The sequence below is a fragment of the Typopeltis vanoorti genome, chromosome 22 (assembly GCF_054136105.1).
Source record: "Typopeltis vanoorti isolate ZY-2024b chromosome 22, IOZ_Tvanoo_1.0, whole genome shotgun sequence".
NCBI classification, from domain to species: domain Eukaryota; kingdom Metazoa; phylum Arthropoda; class Arachnida; order Uropygi; family Thelyphonidae; genus Typopeltis; species Typopeltis vanoorti.
In genome coordinates this window covers 63,774,246-63,796,932 of record NC_143570.1, presented here as the reverse complement: position 1 = coordinate 63,796,932, position 22,687 = coordinate 63,774,246, and the positions used below count along the sequence as shown (strand labels likewise).

At 36.9% G+C, this 22,687-nt stretch overlaps 1 protein-coding gene across 4 annotated transcripts in view; it reads right to left on the bottom strand.

The window, feature by feature from the left end:
• The window catches only part of LOC150094462 (hemocytin-like), a 2,636,009-nt gene that overhangs the window by 1,306,262 nt on the left and 1,307,060 nt on the right, over positions 1–22,687 (bottom strand). For all 4 annotated transcript variants that reach the window (XM_090412206.1, XM_090412207.1, XM_090412208.1 and 1 more), the window contains one exon: positions 16,126–16,310. In XM_090412206.1, coding sequence (XP_090268332.1) covers positions 16,126–16,310 — 185 coding nt within the window. The remainder of the gene's footprint in view (positions 1–16,125; positions 16,311–22,687) is intronic.

Sequence of the window (22,687 nt, the reverse complement as noted above, 5' to 3'; positions counted from 1 at the left end):
GGGTGGTGGGTTATTGGAATGCATTGCCTGAGAGAGTGGTAAGTGCAGGGACAATGAATGCATTTAAGTCAAGGTACATTGAGCTGTGCATGTGAGAGTGGGACTCCTACAATGAGGCTTGTTACTCCATGGAGTTTGTTGATGATAATAATGAGAGGGACAGAGAGCAGTTTGCTTGAGTAATATAAGACTCAGACCTGGAACGTGACTAGCATAATAAGAAAGCCAAAATTGGAATACAAGAAGAGATTAGTCCTGCAATCAAAGGAATTCAATCAAAGAATTTTTTGCATTATGTGGCCAGTAGGAGGAGGAAGAATAGAAAACATTGTGGAAGAATAATATTGTTTATTGAAAAGAGACTCCAGTGACTGATGTAGAAGACATAGTGAAGTTGTTTAATATTGCTTTATTAGGCTATTTCCAGCTGGGCAAGATTTTCTTTACTTGAGTGATGGGGAGGTTTCAATGTTTCGAAATGTATGAGGATAGTATATTTTAAATAACGTAAGCTCTGAATGTCATTAATGCAGTAGAACTAGAAAAGAATTTGGCATGTGTTTTTTAGTAGAAAGTGCTAAGCAACTGACAGCTCCATCGACCTGACTTTTTTTGCTGGGAGTCCCAAGGAGGATGAGATAGTGCCTTTGCATTTAAGGATGATTGTAAAATGGAAGTGTCAATGTTCAGACCAGTTTATATTTCATCAGTAGTTGTTAAGATTTTGGATGAATTAGTGATGGATCACATATATCATTGGACAGATGAGGGTAATGTTATCTATGAGAGTCAGCATAGATTTGTTAAGGGAGATACTCTTATTTTAGTAATCTGTTTGCCTTTTGTAATAGTAATGAAGTACAAGGATTGATGAAGGAAAAGGCATATATTGCCTTTTTGATTTTACAATCTTTTTACAGGGTGCAACATGACATGAAGATATATACAATAACTTCTAGCATATGGGTTTAGATATCAGTTTAGTTGATTAGATGAGAGATTGGCTGTCAGATAAATACTAAGAGATGTGTACAAGGGAGTGGTGTCTTAGAAACATAAGGTCTTAATTATTATTATTATTATTATTATTATTACTACGGGCTACTCCAGGAGTCCTTAGACTCATCGAGGGAGGCCCTAAACATCATGTTCACACAGCTGTTCAACATTCTCACAGTATCTATCATACCTTGCCTTGAACTCGCTCACTGTCATAGCACCCACAACAGACTCTGGCAGCTTATTCCACTCATTTACCACTCTAAAAGTAAAGAACCCAGCTCTAACACCCCTGCTAACCATGCTCTTGCCCAGCTTCCATGGATGTCCCCTAGTTCTCCCACCACCAGTCCTGATCTCAAAAATATCATCTGAATTAATCCTATAGAATCCTTTTAGCAATTTGAATGTCTCAATCATATCTCCCCTTTTCCGCCTATCAACTAGTTTCTGCAACCCACAAATCTTCAACCTGTTCTCATATGGTTCATTCCATAGACCTGCTATCATCTTAGTCACTCGCCTCTGGATCCTCTCAACCTCCTCCCCATCAAGAAGGAACCGAGGTGACCAAATCTGGGCACAGTAGTCGAGATGAGGTCTTATCAGGGCTCGGTACAGAGGTACAATAACTTGTTTTTCTCTGCTCGTCAAGGTATTTTTCAACAACCAAGTGAGTTGATGAGCTGATTTAGCTACTTTCGCAATGTGCCCCCTAAACTTCATCTCCCTATCCACCAACACTCCCAAGTCCCTGGCCTCATCATTTGAGCCCTGTAAAACCTAACCCATAATTTGGGTTAGGTTTTACAGGGCTCAATACTAGTAGTTGTACTGCTTAACCTTTATATTAGTGACATTGATATAAGGCTAAGGAATGGGGATCACAGTTTAATTCAACTAAATCCTGAAATTATGGGATTCACTAATGAGAGGCTGCATACTCTATTGGTAGAATTATAATATATTAAGTGGAGGAGGAAGACTATAGCCTCCTATAGTTTTTGACAAAAAGTTATCGGAAAATTACTAAATACCTTGAATACAAAAATGTCTTCTTGTTCTGATGTCAGCTCCCCAATTATTCTCAGATATTGTGCTCCAGAGCTAACACCCATCCTGCATCAACTGTGCAAGCTACTATACATATCTGTTACTTATCCCAATGCATGGAAGCAATCTCATATCCATTCTATTCCAAAAAAAGGGAGAATAGAAGTCAACCATCAAACTACCCCATCACCTCAATCCTCTCCAAAATAATGGAGAAAGTCATCGATAGTCGACTCTTCCAGTACCTAGAGGCCAACCAATTAATAAGAGACCACCAGTACAGATTCTGCCATTCAAAAACCAGTTGACCTTGTAGTTTGCATCACTCTGCATTGGACACATACCAGGGAAAGGTTCAGAGAAACTTGTGCTGTCACAAACATTTCCAAAGTATCTGGCTATATATGGCATCGAGGCCTACTAAACAAATTGCTATCCTTCAGTCTCTCTGCCATCTATAATTAGGTAGCCAGATTTTTCTCTGTTCATTCTGTGTGAATGATGGTAGTTGGCTTCTTCTCTTTGAGCTTCATCACCAATGCTTGAGTGGTTCAAGGCATTGGTCTTATCACCTCTTTTTCTCCTGTTCATAAATGACCTATTCACAATAACCACTAATACCATCCATAGTTTTGCAGATGATAGTACTCTCTACTCATCCTACTCATTTGACAAACCATGTAGTAATCTTACATCCCAGGCTACACAATCTTCTACAACTAGTTCCATAAACATTGATCTACATACTATCCTAAAATGGGGTGAGGACAACTTTGTTATGTTCGATGCCATGAAAACACAGTCTTGTCTTTTCTTGTCTTTTGCCAAAGCCAAAATTCCAGATGAAGATCTGAGATGAAAGAATTGCCATAGAACTTTTAGTGAAAGACTTTTGACTAATTGTGAGATACAGAGCTTTTGTAAGTTCAAAACTTTTATATAATTTCTCTTATAGTTGTATTAGAAAGACTTTTAAGATATATGTTTAATGTTCAATAAGGTTAAGAAGTGTCCTTAAGAGAATCAATTGGCATGTTAGAAGTTTATATCAAATTTGTAAAGATAATTTAACAGAGAGATTTAGGTAATCTCTTTGCAAGTAAGCTTGGAGTTTAATAAGCAAAATTTGTAAACTGAGAGTAGATAACGTTTTGTGTTAAAGAAAGTATTTTAAAGTTGAAGGAAAAAGGTTCTAAATTTTGCTAAAGAGTATTTATAGAAGGATAGATAAAGCAATCTCCCTAATGTTTCAATTCGTGTACATTTCATAGTCGTGTAAATAAATGTTATTTGACTTTCTTGTAAACATAGCATGTAATAATATAAACAAGAGAGATTCTGACAGAGAGAAAGCACGCACAGCTACATTAGAATAACGGAGAATAAAGTATAAAGTAAAGAAAAGAGACATCACAAGTAATTAATAGAAATTACAAGTATACAAAGTTAAAATAATAATAAAATTTTACAATGTTGCAGTAATGACAGGATAGCAACAGTAGATTTATAACAGTATGCATCTCAATAGGCTACTGACAGTAGCGCAGCGTGGACTATTGTTTCATCTCTGTGTCGTGTTGCATAATAATTTCTTGTGGGTATAAAATAGAAATGGAATCAAAAATTTAAAAAAAAGTTATCTGGTGCACAAAATCATAAGTGTCATGCTGCAAAAGAAGCAGATATTAAGAAATATACTGGGGCTCTTAATAAATTTGTTAAAATATTAAAATATTCTGATGTAGATTGTAACCAACTCAATACATCAGAAATCAGAGTTGATGAACCGTGCACATCATCGAGTTTGAATGAAAGTACTATTACAACTATTGAACAAGATAACAAGACACAGGATTTACGTAAAAAACAGTTAGGAGAAGATTTAGTTGTAGTTGACCACAAAATTAACAAATTGTCAGTCTCTGTAAATTTTGAAGATCAGGTGAATGGGTAAATATTGATGAAAAATTACGAGTTGTTTTAATTGAAATGGGGCGTGTTCAAAAGAAAAATATAATACATCCCAGAGATACATATGGTCGTAAATTTGGCAACATATTATAATAGAAAAATGGAAAACGGGGAGCTAGTGCCAAGAACATGGCTCATTTATTCTGAAATTTTAAATTCTGTTTTTTGCTTTTGTTGCAAACTTTTCGCACCTACTGAATCAAGTAGTCTTGTAGAAGGTTATAACAATTGGAGAAATGCAAGTACAACTTTGCATAGACATGAGACTAGTTTAGCCCACATGAAAAATTTCTTAAAATGGAAGGAACTTGATAAAAATTTAAAAGACAAAACTACTATTGATTGCCAGACTCGAAGCATATATGAAATAGAAAAGAAACAGACGAGTGTTTTAGAACGCTTGATTGGAATTATAAAATTCCTTGGTAACCAAAATTTAGCTTTTTGCGGATCATCTGATAAATTATATGAAAGGAATAACGGCAATTTTTTAAAATTAGTCGAACTGTTTGCAAAGTTTGATCCCGTTAAATCATGTTGAAAGAGCCTTACAAGGAAACGATAGAGTACACTATTTGAGTAAAGACACTCAAAATGAAATATTGGAAACTTAAAGTAATGTAATGCAATCAGGGATACAATTTTATTATCAATCAAAAAAATCTAAATATTATTCCATAATTTTAGACTGCACACCTGATGCAAGTAAAACAGAACAAATGACCATTATTATTCACTTTGTTTCCTGTAACAATAGAATTGCCAAGATCAGGGAAAACTTTTTAGGTTTTGCAGATATATCATATTCCACAGGACATGGTTTATGTGCAACAATAGTGGAACAACTGGAAAAATGGAATATTCCCATTGAAGACATGTGAGGATTGAATATGAAAGGGAAAAAATATGTGCTCCAAAATTTGCTTTTTTTGAACAAAAATCCTTGAGCTTTTTACGTGCCATGTGCTGCTCATTGCTAAGGCTTTTGACAGGATACCCCATAGAACACTGTTACGCAAATTGGAGCAGATGGGAATGGATATTAAATTGGTGATATGGATAGGAGAATGGCTGAGGGAGAGATACCATAAGGTGGTGTATGGAGAAGCTGAGTCCAGAATGAGGCAGATGACCAGTGGTGTGCCTCAGGGCTCTGTGCTTGGGCCAATGTTGTTTAATTTGTATATAAATGATATAGGAAACGGCTTAAAGGGAGATATTCAGTTGTTTGCTGATGATGCAAAGTTGTGTAGTGCAATAAAAAATCAAGCTGATGTTGAAAGTTTGCAGGAGGATTTAAATAAGCTGGTAAAATGGGCAAAAGAAAATGGATGTCAGTTCAATGTGGAAAAGTGTAAAGTCATGCATTTTGGGATTAAAAGATTACCAGCTGTGTACTACATCGATGGAAAGGTACTCCAAGAGATTGATGAGGCTAGGGACTTAGGGGTATTGGTAGATAGGGAGATGAAGTTCAGAGGACACATTGCTAAGGTGTCCAAGATTGCACATAGGATTACTTGGTTGTTGAGGAACACACTGACATCCAGAGATAAAGAGGTTATTATTCCCCTTTATAAAGCATTGATACTTCCACATTTGGATTACTGTGCTCAGGTCTGGTCACCTGGATTCCTTGGAGATGAGGAGGCTGTGGAGAGGGTTCAGAGAAGAGTGACCAAGTTGGTGAGTGATATAAAAAATGCTCCTTACATTGAAAGATTGAGAGCTTGTGGATTGCAGAGATTGGTTGATAGGCGGAGAAGAGGGGATATGATAGAAACATTCAAATTACTAAAAGGTTTTTATAGGATTGATGCAGGGGAAATGTTTCAGCTGTGTGATAGTGATGGAAGAACAAGAGGTCATCTCTGGAAATTAAAGAAGAGTGTGGTTAACAAAGGTGTCAGAACAAGGTTTTTTGCCTGGTGGGTGGTGAATGAGTGGAATTCATTGCCTGACTTAGTTGTGAGCTCTTTGTCTGTAAATGAATTCAAGAAGAGATATGACAGATATTGTTTTGCTAGTTTGGGTCTCCCGCGATGAGTCTACTGACTCCATGGAGATACCTGTAATAATAATAATAATAATAATAATAATAATTAATAATAATAATAATACTCTAAATTTAATAATTAACGATGCAGCCAAAGTGAATGCAGTCACAATTAGTTTCTTTGCAATTATTCAAGAAATGTACAATTATTTTCATTCTTACAAATGTTGGGCAATCCTTTTAAAGTTCGTAAAAAATTTAACATTGAAACAGCCATCAGAAACGCGATGGGAAAGTAAAATTAATGCAATCCGCCCTCTATGATATCAGTTAGGAGAAATTTATGATGCACTTTTTGAAAATTTAAATAATGAAAATTTTAATAAAGAAACTCAGCATGAAGCACAAACATTATGTGCTAAAATGAAGGACTACAAATTTATTTGTTCTCTTATAATTTGGCATGATTTACTTAACAGAATAAAGCCTGTGAGTAAAATACTTCAAGGCAAAAATATGAACATTACACTTGCTTTAGAATCTATCGCAAACTGAAAAAATATTCTTACAAGAGTATCGATCAGATACAAATTTTAAAGAAGTTCTAAAAATGGCAAAAGAACTGAGCGAAGAGGTGGATGGAGAACAAGAATTTAAAACTGGTACGGAAGTTCGACGATGAAAGAAGACACGACAATTGGACTACGAGCATCATGACGAAAGGCCACAATCGCCAGAAGATAAATTTATAATGAATGTGTTTTATACACTTCTAGACGTTGCAATGTGTTCGTTAATAGAACATTTTGAACAACTAAAAACATATTATGATAATTTTAATTTCTTGTATAGATTACTACAAATTAATAACGAAGATTTACAAAAAAATTGTAATGATTTAGAGATTCTCTTGATGGATGGCAACAATAAAGACATAAATGCAATAGAACTATATGACGAGTTATGTGCTTTCCGGGATATTTTTCGAAAGGATAATTTAAATATTCAAAACCCTTTTGATATTCTTAATTTTATTGTGTCCAATAATTTATCTTTCCCTAACTTTTCAATTGCTTTAAGAATACTATTAACCTTAACTGTTAGTGTAGCGTGCGGTGAACATTCCTTTTCCAAGTTGAAATTGATTAAAACCTACTTAAGAACAAGTATGTCACAAAAAAGGCTTGTTAGTTTGGCATTAATAGCTATTGAAATGATGTATGTGCGGAATTAGATGTTAAGACCATTATTTCTAATTTGGTGAATATGAAATCAAGAACCCTAAAATTTTAATTAAAAAGTTTCAAGTATATTTATGTAATTTAATTTATTTTTCTGTTATTCTGTAAAGATGTTATTTTTTGAATACTTATATTAATATTAATAAAATGTTCTAATTATTATTTCTGAATTCTTTTCTTATTTTTTCATCTATTTTTTTTTATCCACTTATAAAAATTATTAAAAAATTTTTACAACTTACTGAGAATTTAGTAAAATGCAAGAATTTTTTAAACTTTAGTTCAAATAAATTTGAACTTTAATTAAAATTCATTTTAATTTTATCAAAATTTGCCTTAACTTTTGAGAATTTTTTGAATATTTGGATTTTTAATGATTATCCTACCTAGTCAATACCCCCGGTTCGTTACATTTAGCAAACCAACGTATGGCTGTTCTGTCAAAATTTATTTAAGAAATTTCAAATAATTTAAATTTTTATTATAGTAAAAGAACCACACACGCCTGGATCATTACAGGATCACTTAGATAGACATTGCATGCAGGCAGCAAAGACCCTAGTGTCGGGGCTCTGGATGTAATACTAATGTTTCAGTGGTCAGAACTTATATCTTTACTGTGTGAGTTGCCAAAAAAGGTGCACAAATACAATTACTGAAATAAGAGCCAACAGGCTTCACTTCGGCGAAGTAAAATTATTCAAAATTAAGTGGATATTGAATACCACATTATTTCTTAGTCGAATAAAAAACTGAAAGATAGCAAATCTAATCTGAGTTTCATGCCGATTATAGAGAACTATATAAAAATTGGCGAGTCCAAGCGTAAGCCAATACCTGGTAGTGCAATGCTATAGTAAAGGTGGAGTAATATAGTTTTCTATATTCGGCATGAAACTCTTAGATTAGATTTCCTATCTTTCAGTTTCTTATTCGGTTAAGAAATAATGTGGTATTCAATATCCACTTAATTTTGAATAATTTTACTTCGCCAAAGTGAAGCCTGTTGGCTCTTATTTCAGTAATTGTATTTGTGCACCTTTTTTGGCAATGCATACAGTAAAGATATAAGTTCTGACCACTGAAACCCTAGTGTTTCATCTAGGTCTACCTACTCACTGATGCGACCTCAAAAAAGGTCGAAACCAGTCTGGGTAGTGACACCTTCTCTGTAGAACAGTAATACATCTCCTAGGAGCTGTGTTTTGCATTATGGGAAAATACTAAGAACAGTGATCGGAGCTTACTCCACCTTTATTACAAGTTGCCCTAGCATTGCACTACCAGATGTTGGCTTATGCTTGGACTCGCCGATCTTTATATAGTTTTCTATATTCGGCATGAAACTCTTAGATTAGATTTCCTATCTTTCAGTTTCTTATTCAGCTAAGAAATAATGTGGTATTCAATATCCACTTAATTTTGAATAATCACATCCATGCTAATCTGGTAATTACCCCTTACCAAGTTGTACATCTCAATCACATCTCACCTCTGTAATTTGCATTCTCTCAATCTGTCTTCATATTCTGGAAATCAGAAACCAACTTAGTCAATTGTCACTGGACCCTCTCCAACATCTCATCGTTCTTTTCAAAACTTGGCAAGCAAATCTCTTCATAGTAATCAGTATGTAGCATGATTAAAGTCTAGTACAATGGAATCAAAACATCCTTACGCCTACATGTCACTGTTCTCTGCATTCCCATAATCCTCTGTTAATCCTCTGTCATCTTCACAATTTTAGCACAATATTCATGATTATTATATTCATGATGATTAAGTCTCTATTCACAAAAATCCCAAAATTCTTCATCTCCTCCACCTCCACCAAAATATCCCATCAATGCTATATGAGGGGAGTGTCTAGAAAGTTCTGATAAACACCTAGAACAAAAATTAATTCATTATGTCTTCTTATATATATTTATAAGTTCTTTCTTGTGGTTATAACCATTGTTTTAATATCATTTTTGTTCTAGGTGTTTATCAGAAATTTCTAGACACTCCCCCTCTTGTACTCTGCATTCCATCTTTGCTTTCCAAATTTTAAAACCTTACGCTTTGCAACATTAAACTGCCATCCCATACACTCAGCTATTCAGACAGTCTATTTAGGTCTTTTTTCAAAGCTACATCTGCTCTATAGTTGTTGTTAACATTTGCTCTTCTACAACATCTGATATACAGTTGTTTGCATCATCTGCAAATAACACCATTTAAGCCATTTCCAATGTCATTTACATGCAAATTAAACCAAACTAAACAACAATGGCCCCAGAACAGACCCTCGGGATATGCCACTTACTAGTGACCTTCCTCTTCTGTGATATAACTCCTCCATACACAACCTGTGACACCTATCAGACAACTAATCTCCAATCCAATGCACTAATCTACTATCCAATCCCATCTGTTCCATTTTAACTACTAGTTTGTCATGTAGTAATCTATCAAAACCTTTACAAAATCTAAACATACTACTGTATATGCATTCCCCTTGTCCAATGTATTTGTCACCTTGTTATAATAAGTAAGCAGATTGCTAAAACATGATCTTCTTTTAACAAATCAAAAGCTGCCCATTAAAGAGAATTCTACTGGTGTCCACTCAGTTCTGAATCCTTGTCATCACTAGTTTCTTGAACACCTCGATGACAACTCTAGACAAGCAGATTGACCTATAATTCGAAGCTTTAGTCTCATCACCTCCTTTATGAAGTGTAATGATTTTGCCATATATTTAATTCCTTAGCGACCTGGGTTAATCTAAGACTCGTGTCTTAAAATATAGGTTAAAGCTGTTGTTAACAACCTGGAACATTCCCTCAAGACATGGGGTGATACATCATCAAGTCCCATGGCCTTGTTGTCATTAAGTTTACTCAATTCCTCATATACCACCTACTCACTCACCATCAGTGTCCCCCCCTTCCCACTGTTCTCAATTTCTACATTATGTTACAATCATAATGATGGAATACTTTAATGAACTGCTCATTTATCTTTTCTACTATATTCTCCTCAGTTTTCATCATTCTCCCATTACCACTGACCAACATCATACTCCCATAATCATTCTTCGTTCTACTTGCCACATATCGAAAAAACTCCCTAGGATTATTGTTAGCATTATTTGCTAACTGCTGCTCATATTGCACTTTTGCTATTCTTACTAAGTGAGTCACTTTCTTTGCTTGTTCTTTGTACTCCTCATGTAACTAATTATCTCCACTCATCTTGGGCCCTCCACACTGCCTTTTTCTTCCAGATTGCATGCTTCACCTCTTCAGTCATCTGTTTTATCCCTATATTATTTAATTTCACGAGCTTTAGATACACTCAGTCATTGCCTCTGACAGATAATTCCAGATAAGTAGAGACCAAACACCTGATTTGCTTTCCGTGGAATTCCTCATTCCATGCAGAGGCAGCTTGCAGTGATCTCTTGAGATTGTATAATCATCTGCTTTATAGTTCCACATGTAATGCATTTTCACAAAAGTCCTGATATGGCTTACAACCACCCAAGCGATCACTTCACAGTCACTTTCACCAACCGGAGGAAGATATGATATATGAAGATATGATACTTCATTTACAACGTATCTTCTGATGAGATAATCAAATCCATGACTTTCAATCCACGTATGGACTCTGTTAAATATTGCTTAAGGCAGTTATTCCTTATAAACTGAAGAAATTTATTCTCTTTAGTTCCTGATGCTATCTCTTCATTCCAGTCTATGTTACCATAATTGAAATCACCCTTTTCTTAATAGCTAGACTAATTTGTCTAAACATTTCATTCTCAATGACTTCCAGGTCTACAGCAACGCCCTACTAAGCATTTCATCCTGTCCAACTCTACTTCATACCATACTGGTTCAAACCTACTCTCAGTATTTCATAAATTATATATTTAGTTTAATCTTTTATCCAAGTATAAGCAAACACAGCTTGCGCCTGAAGTGTCTTCAGGACTGGGACAACTCGTGGCAAAGGTGGACTGAGTTCCGATCTTTCCTTAATATCCCATAATGAAAAGCACATCTGCTTGCGGACATGTATATTGCTATGCATTATGGGAAGGGTCAATACCCAGACCGGTTTTGACGTTTATTGAGGTCTCTTCAGTGGGAACCAGACCCAGAGGTGATACCAAGGTTGAAGCAATGCAGAACTCATATTTCGCAAGTTGCCAAAGTTCTGCATTGCTTCAACCTTGGTATAACCTCTCGGTCTGGCTCCGATTGAAGAGACCTCAATAAAGGTCAAAACCGGTCTGGGTTTCCTTACCTACCACCCTGTAATCTTTCACTCTCCATAACAACATCATGACATCCTTCCCATAATGCATAGCATTATACATGTCTGCAAGGAGATGTGCTTTGCACTATGGGATACTAAGGAAAGTGATGAAAACTTGGTCCACCTTTGCCATGGGTTGCCCCTGTCCTGAAGATACTACAGGTGCAAACTGTGATTGCTTACACTTGGATAAAGAATTAAACTAAATATATAATTTATAGTCTAACAAAGTGGAAAAAAAAACTTCCAACTTTCAAATGTCAGTATTCCCTCCTTGCTTCTCCACTCTAGATGGGCACAGCTTTTCTGCCCTCATCAATAACACTCCTCCTTCCCTTTTGATTTGTCTGTCTTTGCAAAAGACTACATATCCCTCCATCTATATTCCTGTTAGAATGTCATCCTTGTTCAACCATGTCTCACTTATACCAACAATTTTTGGTGAACGAACTTTATCAATGCTACAGTTTTATTCCCCTTGTTTCAAATACTTCTAATATCTGTAAACATATACACTAGCGCATTTCTGTCTCTACACTCTGCCCTGTCCATTCCTGTTTATCAACATTGATATTACACCCATTCCCAGACCTAAATCTCACCCCAAAATCCTCAACTGTCTTAGTCCTTTCTAGCACACTCACACACCTCCTCCTGAAAACATCATCTACACATTTCATGCAGTGTTCCCTAGTCTATCCTGCTCCCCCATTTCCCTGTCCACTCTGTGTTCCTTTGCTCTTATTCACTGCACTTGATCCATTCACCTCTCCATGCACAAACTTGCCTGCCTTACTCCCCTGCTCTTCCACAATACCTCTTGCTTCCTCAAGTCTTACATTCACTTCAGTAATTCTCTCTTCTAGCAAGTTTCTCCAACTGACTGACACCAAATCCTTTCAAATGTAAACCATCTTTTTTATACAGCTCTGTCTGCCCCTCAAACTCATCCCACACATTCACGAAATGAACTACTTTCTCCTTACACAACTCCACTAGCATTCCATTTATTATCGTCACTTCCCTTTTCAACTCATCACTATCATACATAGGCAACAAACTGACTGCCATACCCACCACCCTGTAATCTTTCACTCTCCTTAACAACATCATGACATCCCTTCTTACATTATTCTTGTTACCAGTCAAATCATTTGTGCCAACTACTAATACCAACCCTTTTACTTGTGTACTCCTCTTATCCAATGCTTCAACCACCTGCTCACTCTACCTCCTGGACACAGACCCTGTACACCTTTTCATTCACCGCACTTCTTACATCGTTTTTGGCTGACAGAAGATGATATAGTAAGTGGGATTGAATGTGAGGGGTATGGTGTGTTCAGGAGTGACAGGGAGAATAAAATGGGGGAGGAGTGTTATTGATGATAGCTGATGAGCTACAGCCAAGGAGAACAGAAGTAGAACTGCAGGATAGAGAAAAGAGCACATTTGAAGCTATTTCATGTGAGAAATAGCCTCAAATGTGAGATTGAAACTAGCAGAACAAAATATACAGTTGGGTGCTGCTATAGACCAGCTGATGGAATAGATGGTGGAGATAGTATTCATAAGCAAATAGAAGAAATGAGTGGAAGGAGGGTAATTATTATGGGAGATTTCAACTATGGTAACATTGATTGGAAGGAGGAGAGGACACATGGGAGTAAGGAATTGGATTTTATATGGTTATTAAGGGATAACTATCTGCGACAGCATGTAATGGAAAATACTAGTGGTCAGACAGTGCTTAACCTAGTAATTGCATCTGAGAAATTGGCTGTAATGAATATGACCACTTTGCCACCAATTGGTGAGAGTGAAAACAGAGTCTTGACTTAGGAGGTGGCTAAAGGTGTGGAATTTACAATTAAGATCGGGTACATGTGGAATTATTGGGCTGGTAAGTATGATAAGCTTAGGGGTTTGATTGGTTCAGTGCCATGGCATGTAAAACTGCAAGGGCTAGATGTTGATAGTGCATGGGAGGCAGTTAAAAAGTGTTTGCATGAGGCAATGGCTGACTGTATACCTAAAGTCCGAATAATAAATCAAGTAGGGATTAAATGGATGAATAACACCATTAAGCTTGAGCTGCAAAAAAAGAAACAACTATGGAGGGAATTCAAGGAGAAAGGTGACCAGCAGGCACATGAACAGTATAAAGCGCAGGCTGGAAGGGTAACGTGTGGTAAGAAAAGCAAAAACGGATAATGAAAGAACATTAGCCATGCAGGCTAAAGAGAATCCCCAACAGTTTTTTTCAATATGTTGCAAGTAAAAGAAAAAATGAATATGGCAGAATGATTTTAAAGAATGCAGATGGTAAGGAGGTAACCGAATCAGTTGATATAGTTGAATTACTGAGCGAGCACTTTGCAAGAGTATATCATCCAGGTGGTGACACTGCAGAAATGAATGAACCAATAGATTATATGGGAATTCTGGTGAATGAAGTGGAGGTGAATAGTCCATCAAAACCTCAATGTCAATACATCTGTGGGATTAGATGGTATACCAGCTGGTGTCATATGTGAAGCAGCTAAAGAATTGTCAGTGTCCTAGACCATTTTGTTTAATTTGAGTCTAGGGTCTGGGTTAGTCCCAAGGGGGTGGAAAGAGGGGAAAATGGTTCCACTGCATAAAGGAGGTTCCAAGACTGCTGTTGTAAATAACCAACGATTAGCATATCAGGAATCGTTGTCAAGGTCTTGGAGAAAGTAGTCAAGAGAAAAATACACAATTGGATAGATGAAAATGGGATACTGTATGGGGGACAACATGGTTTTGTGAAGGGTAGATCATACCACAGTAACTTGCTCACGTTTTATAACACAGTGACAGCTGAACTGGATAAGGGTAATGGGTTTACAGTGATTCTACTGGACCTTGCTAAGGCCTTTGACTGGATACCACATGGAATTCTAATCCGTAAACTGCAGCATATGGAGATGGATATAGGGTTGGAGAGATGGATAGGAGAGTGGTTGATGGAGAGATATCAGAGAGTAGTTTATTCAGGAGTAGACTCCAAAAGACAGCCTGTGACTAGTGGTGTGCCGCAGGGTTCTGTTCTTGAACCGTTACTTTTCAATTTGTTCATTAATGATATAGGAAAGAATCTGAGAGGAACTGTTCATTTGTTTGCTGATGATGCAAAGTTGGGTAGAGTAATAGTGAGCGCACAGGATGTCAAAATTTTGCAAGATGATTTGGATAGTTTGGAGGACTGGGCTAAGGAAAATGAATGTCAATTTAATGTGGCAAAGTGTAAGGTTATGCATTTTGGGGTGAAAAGATTAGCAGCAATATATCACATTGGTGGAACTGTACTAAAGGAGATTGATGAGGCCAGGGATTTGGGAGTGTTGGTGGATAGGGAATTGAAGTTTAGGGAGCACATCGCAAAAGTGGCTAAATCAGCTCATCAAATCACTTGATTGCGGAAAAATACTTTAACAAGCAGAAACAAACAAGTTATTGTTCCTCTGTATCGAGCCTTGATAAGACCCGATCTAGACTACTGTGCCCAGATATGGGCAGCAGGGTTTCTTCTTGATGGGGAGGAGGTGGAGAGGATCCAGAGATGAATGACCAAGATGATAACAGGTCTATGGAATGAACCTTATGAGAACAGGTTGAAGATTTGTGGGTTGCAGAAATTGGTTGATAGGTGGAAAAGGGGTGATATGATTGAGACATTCAAATTACTGAAGGGTTTCTATAAGATTAATTCAGAGAATATTTTTCACAACAGGACTGGTGGTGGGAGAACTAGGGGCCATACATGGAAGTTGAGCAAGAATGTGGTTAGCAAGGGTGTTAGAGCTAGGTTTTTACTTGGAGAGTGGTGAATGAGTGGAATAAGCTGCCAGAGTATGTTGTGGGTGCCATGACTGTGAATGAGTTCAAGGCGAGGTATGATAGATACTGTGTGAATGTCGAATAGTTATTCTCGACATTATGTTAAGGCCTCCATCAATGAGTTTGTTGACTCCCTGCAGTTGCCCATAACAATAATAGTAATAATAATAATACTTTTTTCATAACCTGCATTTCAGCTACAGTTACTGTTTGAGATTTCATTAGTGATTTACTTTATACCAAATTGAGTTTATTTTTCACTTGAGGTGCATACAACTTTCCATTGCTACTAAAATATATTTCTTCACTAGCTCACATGCACTCATGATATTTCTTCTTTCCAATTCTTCCATCCCTGGGAGAATGTGTGGGATGAAAAACCAGTGTTTCCAAGAGGGGAAATCCTGCCACCTATGTATGACATCAGCTAACTCACAATTAATCAAAAAGCCCTGATTAAAGTTCTTCACATCATAGATGGGATTTGAACACGCAGCTTTCAAACTAAAGGGCGTCATCAAAACTGACTACGCTATGGAGGCTCTCGTATAATTTCTAATTTATGATAATTTCAACAAATGTACATACAAAAATTTATAATTTCTCATACTAATAATTTCTGTAAATATATATCCATATATTTATAATAATTTCTTACATATAATAATTTCAGTAAATGTAGACACATACCTCCAAGCAAAAGCCTTCATTTTCCTGGAGATCTAGAGGATGCAAAATTTCAGCATCTCCATCAATTCCTTCTGAACTTAGTGGATTATATTCATTAATCCAGCGAGACCAATAATCACAGGGATAAAGAGCAGTTAGTTCTGTTTTATGTGTAAAAGATGTTGGTGCAGTAGATGTAATGGTTTCTAGAAATATACCAAGTTTAGTTTTTTTAAATTCCTTACTAATATACATAAGTTAAAAAGCCTATAATCAATATTTTTTTGATTAATTAATTATTGTATTATTATTACTATTATTCAGAACATCTATGATGTCATGAGATTCATCACCAGAGGTTCACTTTAGCTAATACAATCTGTCACACAACCTTATAAATTAATTTTACATAATTTACATCTGAAATTCCATGCTCCTACCTTTCTACATGCAAAAAAGGCCTACTTCTCATTACCATACTGCTCCCTTATGCAATTTCCAGGGATGGATCTTTATACCTGCCTCTTCCACTTGTTCTATCATAAGAAAACTATCTGCAGTGTCTATCCAGCAAATACTTCTCAACAGATGTCTCATTCATATTGGTTATCTAATTACACCAAAGTACATAATTTTACATTTATTTCTGATTGCCATTTTCACATGCCCACAATTCAAGCTTATTCAAATCATTCTGCAAGTATTGCCTGTCAGTTGCATTCTTAATTATTATTATTATTATTATTATTATTTCCCAAGACCTCATGGAGTCAAAGACTGATCTGGGAGATCCTTTTATCACACACACACATCTCATCATACTGTGTCTAAAACACACTCAAACTCCTTGCAGACACCACACTCTCAGGCAAGGCATTCCAATCATTTACAACTCTGCATGAAAAAAACCTGCCTCTCACACCCTCTTTACACAGTTTCCAGGGATGACCTCTGGTTCTCCTGTGATCTCCCACTATTCTCTGTAGAACTTCTCCACCATTGATCTTATAACAACCTCTTACCAACTTGTAGGTCTCTATCACATCTCCCCTCTTCCTCCTGTCCACCAGACTCTGCAAATTACATCTTTTCAATCTTTCCTCATACTCGACATTCCAGAGGTCAGAAACTACCTTAGTCAGTCGCCTTTGGACCCTTTCCTACATCTCTTCATCATTCTGAAAACCAGGTGACCAAATCTGGTCACAATAGTCCATGTGTGGACTAATAAAAGCCTTATACAATGGAACAAGAATCTCCCTACTTCTACACATCAGTGTCCTCCGCATCATTCCCAGAAGTCTTTGTGTTGTCTTCAAAATTTTGGCAACGTGTCCCCTAAATTTTAGATCCTTATCCACTATCACCCCCAGATCTCTTATTTTCTCTACCTCCAACAATATATTCTCACCAAGCATAAATTCTGCATCCCATCTTTGTTTTCCAAATTTTAAAACCTTTTCATTTATTTCATTTATTATTTCTTTATCCCTGCTCTGGAGAGTATAAGCATATTTTTATCGTAAGTCAATTTCTTCTCATGTCGGGTCCAAAATAAATGGCTGACGGATAGTGGACCGGTTATTTCCGACTGCTACAAGTCTTCAAGATTCTCTGACTAAATTGAATAGCTGTTGTAATAGATATGGTATGATGGTCAGCAATAAAAAGACAAAGACAATGAAAATAGGCAGAATCATTGAAAATGTCAACTGTGTTGTGAATAGAGAACCTGTGGAACAAGTGAAACATTTCAGCTACTTAGGCATGATTTTTACTGAAGATGGTAAATTAAATATAGAAATAGACAACAGAATCAGCAAAGCTGGTATGGTAGGAAGTCAATTGAATAAATTCATATGGAATAAGAGAGAAATTAGTCGGAACACTAAATTAGCTGTATACAAGACAGTGTTCAAACCAGTTTTAACTTATGGATCTGAGAGCTGGGTCAGAAGTAAAACACTTGACCAAAGACTAGAGACCGCAGATATGAGAGTCCTGAGAAAGATCATAGGCGTGAACACATGGCATCAATGGTAATATCATATTAAAAACAAGGATATTAGGAAAGAACTTGACATTGTCAGCATCCAGGAATGCTGAGCTAATCTCAGGTGGAATATCACTTAAACAGAATGGGTGAAGAAAGATTAGCAAAACACGTGTTCTCTGCCAGGTTGGCAGCAAAATGACCCAGAGGAAGACCAATATATAGGTGGATTGATATGGTACAAAGTGCCTTAGACGATAGAAATATAAGATCTGATAATGTTGGAGTCTTGACATGCAACAGACTGATTTGGAGGAAAATTGTAGATAGGAAGTTACTAATGATTTAATTTTTTTCATGTAGTACTATCATATCCTGTACACCCCTTGAGGGTACATGGCAGGAATTTGATGATGATGATGATGATGTTGATAATTTCAGGTACATGTAACTTTTATGATAAGAAACTAGATTAGGGTATTATAAGAAAACAAAATAACCAAAAGCCAAAAAGGAAAACCAGAAAGAAGAACCAAGGGACGTAACACCTTGCAATCTCCATCTTTAAGCTCTTTGAAAGAATCTCCTTAAAAGAATTCCACCACTCATCGAAAGAGTACTCCCGATTGAACAAGCTTGCTTCAGACCAGGAAGAAGTTGCTGTGACCTGGCCCTGGTCACAGCACAGACTGAAGCAGGCTTCCAGAAGAAACTGAAATCTGGAGCCAATTTCTTTGACCTAACATCAGCTTATGACACAGTCTGCATCAGGGGCCTCCTTCTAAAGCTAGGAAATAAATATGGTGCAAAAAAAACTTTCCAGCTTTTTGATTCCATTCTCTCCAACAAAAAGATCCGGGTTCATATTCGCTGAAAAAAGTGCAGGCCTGATTCCTTCACAATGGTCTCTCACAGGGCTGTGTGTTATCCCCTTTACTTTTTAACATTTATGTGTACGACTTACCACATACCAGCTCAAGCAAGTATATGTACGCTGATGACCTAGTAATCCTACATCAATCGTCATCCTTTGCCAACCTGAAATCAACCTTGAACACAGACCTGAACATACTGGAAGAGTACTTCAAGCAGTGGTACTTGAAGCCAAATCCAACAAAAACTGTGTCCACAGTATTTCACCTGAAGAATGGTGAGGCAAATCGACACCTCAACCTTTCTTTCTGTGGAAAAATGGTACAACACGAGCCTCACCCGAAATGCCTTGGAGTGAGCCTGGACAGAAGCAAAATTAAAACGCGAAATAATGTCATTTCAATCAAATTTTTTTCAATTAATCATTATCAGTACATTACAGTTCATTGAAAACATTCAATACAATAAAATACGTACAGATTATTTTTCTTTCTTTTCTTTTTTTTTCTTTCATTTTTATTGTATAATGTATTAATAATAATAATACGGCATTTATTCATTTAACAATGAGTTATATATATTTACAATTTTGATTTTTTAGTATATTTAATCAATCAATCATTACTTACATTTCTGAGATGGATGAATAAAGAGATTAAGCATGCGATACAGAGAAAGAGGGCATTGTGGAGGGAGCATAAGAGAAGTGGAAATAACCAATTTCATGAGGTCTACAAAGACCAAGCAGGAAGGTGACTTGGTTGGTGAGGGTATTTACAGAGAGGTATGAACAGCAGTTGGCTAATGAAGCCAAAAAGAATCCTAGGGAGTTCTTTCGATATGCAGCCAACAAAAGAAAGACTAATTATGAAAGGATGACATTGATTGGAGAAAATGGTATAAAGACAGCTGATGCAGAATGTGTGGTGGAAATACTAAATGAGCAGTTCATAAAGATCTTTCAATCTTGTGAATGTGAATTCATGGAGGGATTGAGAACAGTTGATGATGAGGAGGAGAGACTGACTGTAGGTGAGCAGGAGGTGTATGGGAAGTTGAGTAAACTAGATGTTAATAAGGCTGTGGGAGTTGATAATATATCACCATATAATCTGAAAGAATTTGCCAGGGAGTTGACACCTACCTTGACATATTTTTTTAATATGAGTCTTGCACTCAGTGAAGTTCCTAAGGAATGAAAGGAGGGCAAGATTGTGCCACTTCATAAAGGAGGTGATAGAACTCACGCATCAAACTATAGGCCTATGTGTGTGTCAGGTGCTGTAGTTAAGTTGTTGGAGAAGCTTGTGAGAACTAGGATCCAGAGTGGGGTTGATAACAATGGTATTATCTTTGATAGACAGCATGGATTTGCTAAAGGGAGGTCATGTTTTAGTAATCTACTTACTTATTACAATAAAGTGACTGCTTCCTTGGACAGAGGAAAAGGATACACAGTAATATACTTGGATTTCACAAAGGCTTTTGATAAAGTACCTCATGATAGGTTGACAGTCAAACTAGAGCAGATGGGGTTGGATATTAGATTGGTGCCTTGGATTGGAGACTGGCTATCTGATAGGTATCAACAAGTTGTGTATGAAGGAGTGATATCCAGGAAAAGGAAAAGTCACTACTGGAGTGCTCAGGGGTGTGTTTTAGGTCCATTACTGTTTAACTTTTATATTAATGATATTGGTGAAGATTTGGATGGAGATATTCAGTTGTTTGCAGATGATGAAAGTTGGGACAAACCATGAAGAGTAGTGAAGATGTTGTGGTCTTACAGGAAGACTTGAATAGATTGAGTGATTGGGCACGGAAATGGGGATGTGAGTTCAATTTTGCAAAATGTAAGGTTTTAAAATTTGGAAAACAAAGATGGGATGCAGAATTTATTCTTGGTGAGGATATATTGTTGGAGGTGGAAGAAATAAGAGATCTGGGGGTGATAGTGGATAAGGATCTGAAATTTAGGGGACACATCGGCAAAATTGTTAAGACAACACAAAGGCTTCTGGAATGATGCGGAGGTCACTGATGTGTAGAAGTAGGGATATTCTTGTTCCGTGTGACAAACTCTGGGCACATGGACTATTGTACCCAGATTTGATCACCTGGTTTTCAGAAGGATGAAGAGATGTTGGAAAGGGCCCAAAGGCGATTGACTAAGGTAGTTTCTGACCTCTGGAATGTCGAGTATGAGGAAAGATTGAGAGGATGTAATTTGTAGAGTCTGGTGGACAGGAAGAAGAGGGGAGATATGATAGACACCTACAAGTTGGTAAGGGGTTGTTATAAGATCAATGGTGGAGAAGTTCTACAGAAAATAGTGGGAGATCGGGAGAGAATCAGAGGTCATTTCTGGAAACTGTATAAAGAGGGTGTGAGTAGGGCAGTGAGAGGCTTTTTTCGTGCAGAGTTGTAAATAATTGGAATGCCTTGTCTGAGAGTGTGGTGTCTGCAAGGAGTTTGAATGTGTTCAAGGCATGGTATGATGAGCTGTGTGTGTGTGATAAAAGGACCTCCCAGATGAGTCTTTGACTCCATTAGGTCTTGGGATAATAATTATAATAATAATAATAATTTCAAGTCTTGCTGGAACAACCTGGGGTTGTGGTGCAGAAGTCCTTGGTTGTCTGCACATTCTCTGCAGCAGAATATTGTGCTCCTGTATGGGAAAGAAGTGCACACACTAACATTATAGACACCCAACTAAACTCTACCATGTGCACAATTAGTGGGACAGTGAGAAGCACCCGTCTCTCCTGGCTGCTTTGTCCTATCTAACATTGCTCTACCAAACATATGGAGAAGACAAGCCATGATTAAAGAAATTATTAAAGTAGTGAGCAACCCACTCCTGCCCCTGCACCAGACTCTCATTAATCCATCTGGTATTCACCTAAAATCTAGAAAGCCTCTCTGGTCCATGGATGAACTCTCTTCAGCTGCCCTACCATCAACAACTGACATGTGGAGAGAATACTGGTCCAACTATTCCCCAACAAATGGCTTCCTGGTAGAAGATCCCTGTGCTCTGCAGCCTGGTTTTGCTCTTCCTAGGAAGATTTGATCATCAATCAACAGGATCAGAACTAACTAACTAGGACAGACTAGAACTACCTACTACATAAATGGGGGCTGTTAGACCACCATTATTGTGATTGTTCTCCTGTGGCTCAGACGATTACTCATATTGTGTATGACTGCCCAAGGCAACAATTTCACAGTTGTGGCCTACAGGTCATCCATAAGGTGACAGATGAGGCCTTGGATTGGCTTTCCAGCCTGAACATTGACCTGTAGTTGTTATTACTTTTGCTTTTTTTTTTTTTTACAAAAGGAAGACTTGGAAAGCAGTTTGTGCTTTTTATGTAATGAACTTTTACATGTTAAGTTTTTCATCATTTGTTTCTGGATACTGTGATTGTACATTTCACTTGCCAGTTTCACAAAGCCATATGCATAAATAAATATGTAATAATAATTAAGAAAAAAAAAATATCTGACCTCGATGGAGTCAAAGACTAATTGTGAGAGGTATACACTATCACACACAAATCTTATGAAATCGTGCTTAAACTGATTCAGTGCGTCCACATTCGCAATGCACTCAGGCAATGCATTCCACTCATCAACCACTCTCCATGTAAAAAACCTACTCCTCACTCTTCTGCACACAACTTCCTTATACAGTTTCCAGGGATGAACTCT